Genomic DNA, 13,539 nt, shown 5'->3' with positions numbered 1-13,539 from the left:
TTTTTGTAGCATCATATGTGCTCTATCCTTGAAATTTGGTGGAGAGGCTAAAATACTTGAGATCTTCAAAACCTAGAAATCGTTTCTATAAATTCAGCTAGAAGTGTCTCAATTAGATTATTAACCTGAATTTTTAAATGTTTCTTATCTCTAAACTTAGGGAATACGGTTAGTTAATCAATATTAATTGAGATAAGGCGATAATAGAATGGAAACTCACACAAATCAATCCAGAGATGATCCTATCCATCGATTATGTTTTAATCTTTGTCATTGGTGCTCCAATAGAGGATTATAAGAGGAGACCGATGTGGTGATGGAGAAACACTTGAGCAGTTCGATTTCTTGGTAGATCAATTCCTAGAGTAGCAAAAATTAGTTGTCGGAGAGAGACAGAGATCGAAGCAGTGAGTGAGGGGTATGGACACTGATTCAGAGGAAGTTTTCTAGATCCATAGATGCAGCAGTAAGAGGGTCAAGTTATCCCAGTGAGGTAGTGTAGAGCTCTACACAGTAGCTTCACAGAGGGAAGTTCGATTTGCTGGAGAGAAAATTCGTTCTCAGATCCAGGGGTCGGGTAGAGGTTCCAGAAGGTCGGAGAGATGAATTCCTTAGTAGCAGGAGGCAGAACGACTTCATTGGAGACTAGTCAGAGGCTTGATGTCATATTGACTGCGTAGTCCAGCGTAAAGGGTGACACGAAATCTTCAAAGGGCTGAGTTTTGTAAAGGCAAGTTGTGTCGAGATTTCTTGTGGAGAAAGGGTAAATCAATTCAATATTTTTCCCAGATTTTCTTATTGTGGATTGCTAGTTTCAGGCATCCAGATTGTACTCAGAATTTTACCATTGCACCGGTTTTCCCGCATTGGGTTTTTCCAGGGACATTTGTCCAAATATAATTTTGTTAATTGTATGTGGGTGTGCTAGCATTTATCATCTTCCAACATTTTATTTTTCCACATAATTTATTTTTGAAGGTTACAGTGTGTTTATTTTGATATTTATCGTAGCAGATAAACTGTTAAATAGCTAACAATTAGGAGAAATAACACCAGTTGCTACAATGTAGGAATTTCCACATTGTCTCATTGATCTCCATAATTTGGTAGTTGTTTGATGATAAGAAAACTAATGATAATCAAGTAAAGAAGAAGCTAACTACAAAGTACATCAAGTTCAATAAAAGAACATTACAAATAGTTATCAAAGTAAGAGACATCACCCAATATAGCTACGCCTAGATTTCTCAACATTTTGTTTGGACCCTGAGCTTATCTAATGAATCTGTTTCGTAGAGTTTGGGTTTGTACATTAAAATTAAGTAAATATTTCCATCAAATTATCTTGCAAAATCTATCCTTGGGATATTAATGAATTATTTTCTAATTAGAGCTAAATTTTCCTTCTAGATTATTGTAAATAATTTGTAAATATTTTTGTAGATTATTTCTAACCCTTGTAAATTATTTTTTCTAATCTGTAAATAATAATTATGGGGTTTTGTTTGAAAATATTATAGATCTTGTTTCTTTGGCTCTATTTATTTGACTTCCAGGTACTTTACCTCAAAATTTCAAACGAAAATATGAAGCAAAAGTGATTAGCCATCATTCAACCCAAAATATTAGGGTTTTAGGGCCAACGTCAACCTTAGAAGAAGGCATCCAGCCTATCAAGGGAGTGTGTTGGATATTTTAGGGTGGATTGATCTACAAGACTCAAGTACCCAAAATTGGACACTTGGACTATAAGAGAGGACGCTAGCCCTAGAGGGCTTTTTTGTTGCTGCAACTGGGGTTTTTTTTGAGAAATTGATTTCTGAAGTAGTTTTGCACATGGATTTTCAAGTTTGAGGTAATCTTTGGGCATTTTTTGGTGTTTTGAAGTTATATCGGCCTAGCCGCAACCCTAAAGTAGCATATTCCCTTCTTTGCAAGTTATTTTTAGAGCTAATTCTTTGTTTTACGAGTTTGAAACAATTTTTGGCAAGGGTTTATAGTGATTTCTCATTGTATTTTTTTCATCCAGTGGACTAATCTTGGTTTTGAAAGCTTATTATCTAGAGAAAAAGGGTTTCAAGGGCTCAAAGTTTGTTTATTTTACCATCCAAAGGCCTTGAAAGCCTAGTCGTCAGCGTTAATACTACCAGGCTTGGCTGCAAGGGTTTCTAGGGCTCTTAGCCCTAGCCGCAGTCATATAGGGCCTCTAATGCCTAGCCATTTTTTTAACTTGGCATTTGAAATATTTTTGAGGGTAATCCTTGTGATTGCAAGAGTATTCCACTTGTTGGAGGTTTCACGTCACCATTTTTTCAAATCATTTGGTTTAGCGACTAGCCTAAGAGGATCATCTTGTCTTGGTTGTGGGGTTTTGGCGACCCTCTTCCTTCTTTACAAGCTAACAATTTGTGGCTGTAGGTATTCAAAGGTTGAATCATTATCAAGGCTCTTCATTTGGTGCCTCAAGTTTACCTAAACTTGTCAAACTTCCTAGTGAAGGAAGGCCTCTAGGCCTTAAGAGTTTGATCCTCCATCCCATCATCTATTCCTTTAATTGTCATGACATATCAGATTTGAAGCTAATCTATTGCAGTGGCATAATCAAGTAATAATTGTTCTAAAGAACCCTAAAAACAATTCTAAATAATCCTAATAACTATAAGAGGTAATATTCGTCTCTTAAGGGCTTAATCTCTATTGTTTTATTTTCATTTTTGGGATTGCTTCACAAATATAGTTTGTTGATCTGATTTGCTTAAGTCTGGTGCATTTTTAAAGTGATGACATTGTGGGAGATCCATTAGTGAATTGACCATATAAGTCTTTCATTAACTTGTCTATAAAATCTTGGATCATTGCATTGTTTTTCTTTGACATCCATTGTTAATTAGATGCACTTGTCACTTTCATATAATTGTTAGCAATCTCATCTCTCATTGTGCTTGTCTCTATTTTGTCATGTTATGCCTAATTGATTTATGATCTAAGTGGAAAATAGATGTTGTTATCATCATTGTGATATAGCGTTGTTTCTTGTGCCTAATGCATAATCAAATTTAATCATAAGTAATAAATCGAGAACATCTAATAATCATCATGAGTATTTGAAATTGTTAGCCTTATTTCATTGTGATAAAGTGCTCTAAATGTTGTTCTCGAGTTAATCTTGTTAATAATTGGATTTTTTAATCTTGGGTTGCTTCATTGAAATCATTTCTAAGTTTCTCTAAAGTGCTTCATTTACTTTTCTGTTATCTTGCGTTGAATATCATTGTGAGTATTTTGATTTCGAGTTGGAGTACCTAATCATCTTAATAGTATCATTGAAGCTACCACTCATATCTTTCATTTCATCCAAGGTTAGAATTGAACATATATAAAATATAACTCCAAGCATAAGTTGGGTTGTAAGAAGATAGAACCACCTTATTCAAACAATTTGTGAAGTCTAGACTCTCATTCACAATCAAAACGGTGACCTTGCATTCTCTTGTGGGAAATCCCTTGTAGGAACAAAGGCACTCGAGGGGTTAGAACTCCAAGGGAGGTATTTTTTGAGTCTTGAAAATGTCATTCATTTGCATTACACTTTCACTATTATGTCCATTATATCACTTCCATTTCACCTCCATTTCACTACTATGTCACCACATTCATCCCACTTTCATTATCATCGGGCCACCTTTATGTTTTTCCAATATTTATTATTTCTAAGCCTTTTAAGTGAATTTGTGGTTAAACATTAGAAAATAATGTGCATATGCTTATACCTAACAAATGGGTTGAGGTTGTTGACATGTGTAGGTTGAAAGGAGACTTCTAGAAGACCCTTATGTGGCACCCCAAGGCCAAATTCGAATTTGGTTGGAAAGAATCATGGGATCATGAGGATATGTGTCACATCTCCTAATTGTATTGTAACTCTAAGAAGACATGTGTCTTATCAGTTCCTATTTTGATTAGGACTCTAGAGGTAGAGGGAGAGATTCATGGATTCTCATTAATGAGATGGCTCTCATCTTTTTGTATAAATAGGAGATCTCTCTCCTTCATTTGCTAGTCTTTCTTTTTAGTCTTTTTAGTCCTTTTAGCTTGTTAGTCCCATGGCTTTTGAAAGCTTTGGAGAGCTTTGTTGTACTTTGCACTTTTGAAGAAATTGAATAAAGCTTTGATGTTCTCAACATGGAAGGAGATGTGAAGTAGATGTCATGGAGCATATTAGGATGTAAGTAGAGTAGATTTCATTTTGTAAATATTGCTTTGTAGAATGTAAGGTAGATTAGATTTTTCATTCATGCAAGTGTGTTTAATTTTACTTTGATTTCATGACTAGTGGCATGTGTGATCATCTTGTCTATGTTGCTGACCTTTATTTTTCTGTAGTTTGATTTTCATTAGTATCATTTCTTTAACTTGCACTTCACTTTTTGCTCTTAGATATCAAGTTGTTCATCTATTGATGGTTCTTTCTCCATAATCAAATAACTTTATTGGAGCCAAAATATCACTTAGTACAGCTTGGTTTAGTTTGCTTTAAGACTCACATTGCTGACTTGTTCATAACTAGCTGAAAGGCAAAAAGGTTAAGAAAAGGTTAAAGTAGTGTGATTTGTCTCCTTTATGTAGTGTCACTTAGATTTCACATTTCATTTTCATTTTAAATCAGCAACAGAGATATTGGGCCGATGTCATTTAGTCCTTTATTTGATGTTTTTATTTTCCTTTAAGCATTTGATTTCATAGGTGGAAGGGGGCCCCTGCCTTGTATAGTTGTCACTTTAATTTCTTGTATTTCTTTTTCTGATTTTCATGTATATTAATGTACAGTTTGAATTACTGCATTTTATTTTCTTTTTAACATGTATATTATTGTACATAAATTTCTTTCAAGTCGATTGTAGATTAGTGATGCACATAGCCTTTTAATGAACTAATGACGTGATAGAATCATCTTGTCCTTTTGCTGAAGCAACAAGGATACTGGGTCTCATGGTCATTCTCTCATTATTTGATTATTGCATTTTATTTCGATTGAATTAGTTGCATTAAACACTTTAGAAAAGAAACAAGAACAAAACCCCAAAAACAACATAAACTATAAAACAATGAAGTAAGAGGAAGGTTAACTAAGCACATACAGTGCACCACACTTCATCAGTTTACGATACCCGGATTGATAATTTATGTAGAGCAATTTAAGACGTTAAATTGACTAGACAGTATTGTTAATGAGGCCTTAGCCTCCTTCCTTTGGAATTATCTCTACAACTTGTGTTCCAGACTAACTTCAAAAGAATTTAGAAAAAGGAATCACTTAGATTATGCCTATAATTAAAAATAACCAAGAGCTTGCATCTCACATAACTTTAAGTGTTACATTTCATATAGGATATAAATTGCATACTGCAGCAATTGTTCATCTAGTAGCTTAGACTCTAATTTTAATTGAGCAAGTAATCAATCTCCTAAGGCACTAGTCTCTAACTTAAAATCTTAAGAAATCTAATCAAAGTGTGCTTAATAATCATACTTGCTTCTTAATACCATACAAGTTTCTAGGCCATTTAGTTGTGTCTCCTTAACCTGTTTACTCCCAATGGGTTGCTCATCATCTTATCCATAGGGATTACCCCCCTTAGTCTGTAGTTAGGAGACAACTTAAATGGAGAGGGCAGGGATCAGGGTGACAACCCCTACCCTAAGCGTTGTCACAATCTAGTGTACAATTTGGGCGATAACATTTTTTGGTGTTGTTGCCAAGTATAAGTTTATCTCATCTTTTCATCTTCACTATCACAACTCTTTCTAGCACTTGGACATTTGGGTTAGTTTCCTGTTTGGGTGCCCACTTCACTTATTCATCCATTCACAAGATCTTATACTAGAAAAAATCTTGGTGGCTTGGTTAACCCCACACTTGATCCTGAAAAGGTTCTTAGAGCTCAGTTAAATAAATTACATTCTAGTAAGAATTTATTTTTTCTCGAATAGGAATCCCTCCTTGATATCCATCTGCTTTTTCCTAGCCCTCTTAGGCAAGACATCATGGACTTGTTCACTCCTTGCAACTTTGGCAACATTCAAGGTTGGCCTAATGGATAATATGCCTACTTTCTAGGTTAATAATGCAATTAGTGTTGAATCTCATGTCAAAGCATTTGCAACCTTCTTAGTGAAGCATACTACCAAAGTTGCCTACAAACATGAGGATATCAAGATGAAGTTATTTCTTCTTTCTCTAGAAGAAGATGCAATGGACTGGTTTTTGGATAAGCCTAACAACTCCTTTGATTCTCTGCAAGCCATTATCAATGCTTTCAAAGATAAGTATGGAGATAAAAGGGAAGGAAGGTATTTTCTTAGAACCATCAACAACATAAAGAAGAATGAAAATGAGACTGTTGATGAATTTAATAAGAAGTTTAATGGCATTGTCAAGGAAATGCATCAAGATTATAAACCGACTAATAAATTTCTGCTAGAATATTATCTAGATGCATTCAGGGTTGATACTTCTTATGAATTAAGGTGTGCTAAACCGAATGATTTAAAGGTTGCTCAAACTTTAGCTAAAGAGTTGTAAAAAGGTAAGAAAGCATTTGGGAAGTCTGAAATTCTTGGTTTTGAAAGAGGTCCAACTAAGGCTAAGGAAAAATAAGTTAAGGAAGTGGACCATGATCCTATCAATGAGTTAACTCAGTTGATTAATGACATGGAGATTGAACATGCTAAAGAAATGAATTCCATGCAAGCTAGGCTAATTTAGATGTAAAGATCCCAAGCTCAGAATATTCACCCTAGAAATAATAATAATAGGGGTAATAATATTGCATGGCCAAAGAAGAATCCTCCAAATGAGCAAAGGCATCCTAATCCACTGGAATCTACCAATATTGTTGATCCATCTATGCCATTATGTATACCATGTGAGAGTTTTCACGAAGAAATCTCTTGTGCCTTTTCCAGAAGAATCCTAGATGAGGGAACAAGTGAGCAAATAAATATAATTAGTCAAGAGATTCACTTGTCTATAGAAGAAGAAGATTTTTGAATGGAAATGATCCCATCATCCTTTACCATCAAAAAATTTCAGTGAAGAATAGGATCCAATTATGCATATATATGGAGAGAAGTCGTATTAGGAACAAATCTTAGAGATTGCTCGAAATAAGGGATATACTTATCAAAAGAAAGGTAAAGATCAGAATAAGCAACAAGTTGCATCCAAAACGTATCAGTCAGGATTGAAGATTGATTGGCATCACATGGATAAATAATGCAAAAATCTCTGTCCCCATCCTTGAGATATTAAAGATTCTATCTCCAAGAGTAGCATTCCTAAAAGCCATAGGTATATCTCAGCAGGATAATGATCTAGAAATGGGGCACTTATGCTTCTTGTCTAACTTACAAGAACCTCTCCCACTTCCAAAGCTTTAAATATTCTCAAGTCTTATTGATTGACCAATGTAGAATTAATAAGTGCTTGATATTAAGATGTATGTTGGTATTTGTTTTAAACTGTTTAGGTGTTGTAAATTAATGTGCTAAAACTGATATATAAATACATACAACAGTAAATAATGCAGCAATAAAACAAGCACATAAGACAACAATTTAATCTGGAGTTCACCCAAAACTCTTGGGCTACGTCTCCTTGAGCTCTAATCAACTTGACTAGGCTCTCTGGGATTATGGCAGGTCCTTTTATAAGCTCTTGGCTCAACTCCTACTATTTTACACAAAAAAAGTGAGTTTAGACACCATGTCATTCCTTGGCTATTGAAGCTCTAGCTCTTGGCTCTTGGTTCTAACTCTTGGCTCTGACTCTGTCTCTTCGGCTCTGGCTCTTCAGCTCTAGCTTCTTTGGCCCTCTATTAGTTTATAGCTCTCTTGGCTTTACACTTGACTTCCAAGTGACTCCCTTGGCTGTTCTTTTTCCTTTTGCGCTGCCTCTTTTGGCTCTTTTTCACCTTAGCTTCCTGCTTTGGCTTCGCTTGCAGTAACAACCCCCAACAACCTTCAACAACAACAGCAACTCAGCAACCCTCTGTCTCTGACATTCATGGCTTTTTAAGCCAATCGGCACTGCCTATTCATTTTCCCTTTCGGGCTCTCTATCTTCCTGCTTTGGTATGCTCAAATCCCTTCTTTGAGCGTTAGCCATCATTGCTAAACAACCTCGGGGATGGTGGCCACTTGTGTTGTAACGGAAGGGGCCATCGGGCCTTTGAAATCCCCAAATTTTGGCATTCTCGGCCTACATATGAAAATACACTAAACACAGGAAAACTCCGTAGAGAACACTATTCATCGGACTTCAAATCTTCATAAATTCACACTATATCCCTATCGAGTCCACCTAAAATCGTTTATCGCAAGTCGCAATGCCCATGTTTCACAATTTCCCCTTTGTATTTTAAAATACATTAAAACACTACAAATTCTCGTAAAACGACCTTATGGCATATTTGAAATATTATTCATTTGCATTTCAGAACCCCTTCAAAATGGCCGATTGCGATTTTCTGTTCGGATCTAGACCGTTGATCGGCCAGATCTGATGGCTCCTATTCATTGCTCTGTTGACCACCGATAGCCCATTTTTCAATGTTTTCCCTATGGTTTTTCCTTCCGATAGTGTAATCCGATATTTCCAAAGCTTCTCCTTTGGCGATGGTTTTTGGATTTTTAGAAGATTTTGAAGACTTAGAGGGTTTTTAGGACCCATTCTTAGGGGATTTTGCCTCTCTTTTCCAAAGGAAAAAGGCATCTTCTTTCTGCAATAACTTTTGCATCCTAAGTCTATTTTTGCCCATTCGAGTTGCAGCAGATTCAGAATGAGACGATCTCTACAATGGGGCTAGTTCCAAGACTTCCTTGGAATTTCATTTTTCCTCTGTGAGGAACATTTTGACTTAGGAATCTATCCAAAATCCATTTTGGATCACGCCTTCCCACTAAAGAACTTTTGGTCTCCAAAAGACTGATATACTGATCTGAATAGTGAATGAGAGTGACTCACCCTCTTCTTTCAACCTCCCTACACTTGCCATGCATAGTGCCTCTGAACCAAAGTTTCTGACCACTTCCCTTCTTGGATGGGTTGGTCTTCCCGGGAAGAATTGTCTTCCTCCTTGCCTTCCTACAGAACTTTTGCTGAAATGGTCACAGAAAGTAGTTTGAATTTCCCTGCCCTGATCATTGATCCAAGGTGGCTCAAACAAATGTGAAGTACATCTGCTCCACAAAACTTTCATTTGTACCTGTTTCAACAGAAATACAGACAACAATTGGATGGACTAGACAACAAGCCCACAAAACATGCCTATAAAACAAATGACCCTTTAAGTCAGGCATGTAGAGAAAGACCATTAGGACTCTTTTCAAAAGATGAAAATTTCATCGCTATCTCCATCTTGGAGACCAAATCAACTTTTCTCAAGTCAATATTACATGTATGTTTAAAGAAATCAACCCTTCAAGTTAATTACACACACATGTTCAAATACAAGGAAAACATCAGTATCCCTGTGTTCATGCACAGCAAGCTCATGGATGCATTTCATCCTTCAACTTTCGCTTAAGCACACTGTACTTTTGAATATGAAATGAAATATAATGTTGCAACAACAAAGTGCGTCTCCTACTCAACCTTTTTCCATTCATCATCTTGGTAGAAACATGCAACTTGCATCTCATCAACAAGAAATGCAAATAGATGCATCAATAGACATGTAATCCTTAATTGGAAAAGAACTCTAACCATTTCTTACCAATCCAGTTCAAATCTTTTTCCTTTGTCTGCACATCAGCATCAACATGTGAATCATTCTGAAGCACATCATTCATGGAAACTTCCTTTCCATTTCTGCCATCTTCTCTTTCCACTTTCTTCAGCTTTTGTGGAAGAATTGTTGGATTCAGAGTCCAACACCTTTCAACAAGATGCCCTTGCTTATGGTAGTAAGTGCAGCACATGTGCATCCTCTTGATAGCATGATTTTCCTTGTCCAAGGGACCTTTGGCTGCTTGCTTCTTACCCTTCAAAATTTTCCTGTATGTGGACATTCTCTTCCAACATCTAGAAACATTATGGTTATCCAAACCGCAAAAGGAACATGCAAATCTTTCCCCATACTTATGTGGAAATTTATCATGCTTTACAAAATCAAAAGGAATATGATTAGAACTAGATTTATACCTACCTCTTTCACCTTTATTGCCTTCATGAGGAGGTGAAGCAAATGAAGAAGTGGCTCCCTTTGGAAAACCATCACTCTCTTTAAGGTTGTCAGAGTTTCCACAACTCTCTGGTTCAAGTGTCTGCTTCTGAACACCTGCATCCTGCAAATGATGTTTCAAGCCATTGCATTCCTCTTGAATACAACCTTCACACTCCCGAGGTAGAGGACATGAAATGAAACTCCTTCTTGGGACTATTTCAATGGCATTCATGGCAGCTTTGGAACTCTCTCCATAAGATTGTCCATAGCCAAGACCCAAATACTTAGGCCTTTCTTCAACCATTATTGGTTCAACAATACCGTGTGCATGCTTTCCCAAGCCCTTTCCTTCATAGCCCATCTTGGACATTAGCTTGGAACCTATGCCTCTAGTATGTTTTCCAAAAGAACCAATATAAACATTCTTAGAAGAATTTGAAGACAAACTGGAATGGTTTACCTCTTCTTCAAGCTGATACTTGACTAAGGCTTCTTGGGAAACAAAGAGCTGTGACTCCAAATCATGCATCCTCTTCAGGTTAATATTTGCAATATGAAGTTGCCTCTCCATTTCCTGCAATTTGTCAAAAAGCATCTGCTTCTCTTCCTTCATGGAGTTCAACTACTCTCTAAGTATGTTGCTCTTTTTTCCATCCTCATACATTTCTCTCACCTTGTCCATCATGATGAACAATTCCTGCTTCAAGTCTCCATCAAAGAGTCTTGTTATGAAGAAGGACGAATTCGAGGATACACTTGAAGAAGTTGTCATTATGCCAATGAACAAAGAACTTCAAACAAGATTAATAAAGAGCTTATTTCATCAACCTTTTGCAACAAACCTCTTGTGCTTTAAGGACTGCCTCAAGGTCCTTTGGGATAGAAGAATGCCTTTAGCCCTTCTTCCTCTTTGTCCTTCCTGGACTGAGCTATCAGTAGCTTTCCCTTTACCTCTGCAAACTCAGAAAATAGTCAGTCTGCAAAACAAGCATACAATCAGCCTCTTGCTGTTCAAACACCTTTTAGACAAGCAGTGTTTGCTCTGTCAATCAAGCATTCTGATATAACATCCTTTGAAGGTGGGTTTAACCAAACTTAAGCTATGATACCACCTGATCTGCAAATGGGGCACTTAGGCTTCTTGTCTAACTTACAAGAACTTCTCCCACTTCCAAAGCTTTAAATATTCCCAAGATTTATTGATTAACCAATGTAGAATTAATAAGTGCTTGACATTAAGGTGTATGCTGGTATTTGTTTTAAACTGTTCAGGTGCTGTAAATTAATGTGCTGAAACTGATATATAAATACATACAACAGTAAATAATGCAGCAACAAAACAAGCACATAAGACAACAATTTAATCTGGAGTTCACCCAAAACTCTTGGGCTACGTCTCCTTGAGCTCTAGTCAACTTGAATAGGCTCTCTGGGATTATGGCAAGTCCTTTTACAAGCTCTTGGCTCAACTCCTACTGTTTTACACAGAAACAGTGGGTTCAGACACCATGTCATTCCTTGGCTCTTGAAGCTCTGGCTCTTGGCTCTTGGTTCTGGCTCTTGGCTCTAACTCTAGCTCTTCGGCTCTGGCTCCTTTGGCCCTCTATCAATTTACAACTCTCTTGGCTTTTCAATTGACTTCCAAGTGACTCCCTTAGTTGTTCTTTTTCCTTCTATGCTGCCTCTTTCAGCTCTTTTTCACCTTAGCTTCCTGCTTTGGCTTCGCTTTCAGCAACAACCCCCAACAACCTTCAACAACAACAGCAACTCAGCAACCCTCTGTCTCTGACATTCATGGCTTTTTAAGCCAATCAGCACTGCCTATTCATTTTCCCTTTCGGGCTCTCTGTCTTCCTGCTTTGATTCGCTCAAATCCCTTCTCTGAGCGTTAGCCATCATTGCTAAATGCCCTCGGGGATGGTGGCCACCTATGTTGTAATCGAAGGGGCCATCGGGCCGTTGAAATCCCCAAATTTTGGCATTCTCAGCTTACACAGGAAAATACACTAAACACAGGAAAAATATGTAGAGAACACTATTCACTAGGCTTCAAACCTTCATAAATGCGCACTATATCCCTATCGGGTCTGCCTGAAATCGTTTATCGCAAGTCCCAATGCCCATGTTTCACGGTTTCCCCTTTGTATTTTAAAATACATTAAAACATTGAAAATTCTCGCAAAACGACCTTATGGCAGATTTGAAATATTATTCATTTGCATTTTGGAACCCCTTCGGGTCTGGATTCATTGCATCGGCGCATTCCTTCGCTTTTCGTTTATTAAACGAAATATGTGAAATTACATAGAAAATGCTTTTGGGTGGATTTTAAAATATATCAACTATTGTTTATAGCCCCGTCGGGTTCGGCCATCGCATCACACACACACACACACATACACACACACACACACACACACACACACACACACACACACACACACACACACACATATATAACATATAGCCCTGTGTCGTTGCATAGCTCCGGTGCGATATTGTAATGTGACTTGTCGCAATTGCATATTGCACATGCCCCAGACCGTTTAAGGTGTGCTCCACTGTTATCGTTGATTGCAATATCACTCTGTTGTAATCGTCGATTATGATCGCAATAATCATATAACCCATTCCAATATCCTCCGCCTGCCACTGCCGATTGTGATTTTCCAATCGGATCTGGACTGTTGATCAGCCAGATCCGACGGCTCCTATTCATTGCTCTGTTGACTGCCGATAAGCCCATTTTTCAATGTTTTCTCTATGGTTTTGCCTTCCGATAGTGTAATCTGATATTTCCAAAGCTTCTCCTTTGGCGATTGCTTTTGGATTTTTAGAAGATTTTGAAGACTTAGAGGGTTTTTAGGACCCATTCTTAGGGGATTTTGCCTCTCTTTTCCAAAGGAAAAAGGAATCTTCTTTCTGCAATAACTTTTGCATCCTAAGTCTATTTTTTCCCATTTGAGTTGCAGCAGATTCAGAATGAGATGATATTTGCAATGGGGCTAGTTCCAGGAACTTCCTTGGACTTTAATTTTTCCTCTGTGAGGAACACCTTGACTTAGGAATCTATCCAAAATCCATTTTGGACCAGATAAGATTGATGGCCATCATAAGGATGAAAAAATAAAATTAAAAGATATAAATTGTTACATGAGGAATGAAGATAATCATCCTTTCTTATTGAATTCAATGGTTAATGATCGGTTATTGCACAATTGCATGTTAGATTCTAGGGCTTCAACCATAGGCATATCTCAGCAAGATAAGATTGATGACCATCATAAGGATGAAAAAATAAAGTTAAAAGATC

General features: G+C 37.1%; 1 protein-coding gene across 1 annotated transcript in view; it reads right to left on the bottom strand.

The window, feature by feature from the left end:
• The window catches only part of LOC149243633 (uncharacterized), a 121,434-nt gene extending 108,462 nt beyond the window's left edge, over window positions 1-12,972 (bottom strand). The window contains exon 1 of the mRNA XM_089371265.1: window positions 12,759-12,972. Coding sequence (XP_089227391.1) covers window positions 12,759-12,972 — 214 coding nt within the window. The remainder of the gene's footprint in view (window positions 1-12,758) is intronic.
• Window positions 12,973-13,539: the final 567 nt, after the last annotated feature.

This window comes from Pinus tabuliformis, chromosome 8 (assembly GCF_031772625.1).
Source record: "Pinus tabuliformis cultivar Carrire ecotype Pingquan chromosome 8, CPIR1, whole genome shotgun sequence".
NCBI classification, from domain to species: domain Eukaryota; kingdom Viridiplantae; phylum Streptophyta; class Pinopsida; order Pinales; family Pinaceae; genus Pinus; species Pinus tabuliformis.
This window is presented reverse-complemented; position numbering and strand designations above follow the sequence as displayed.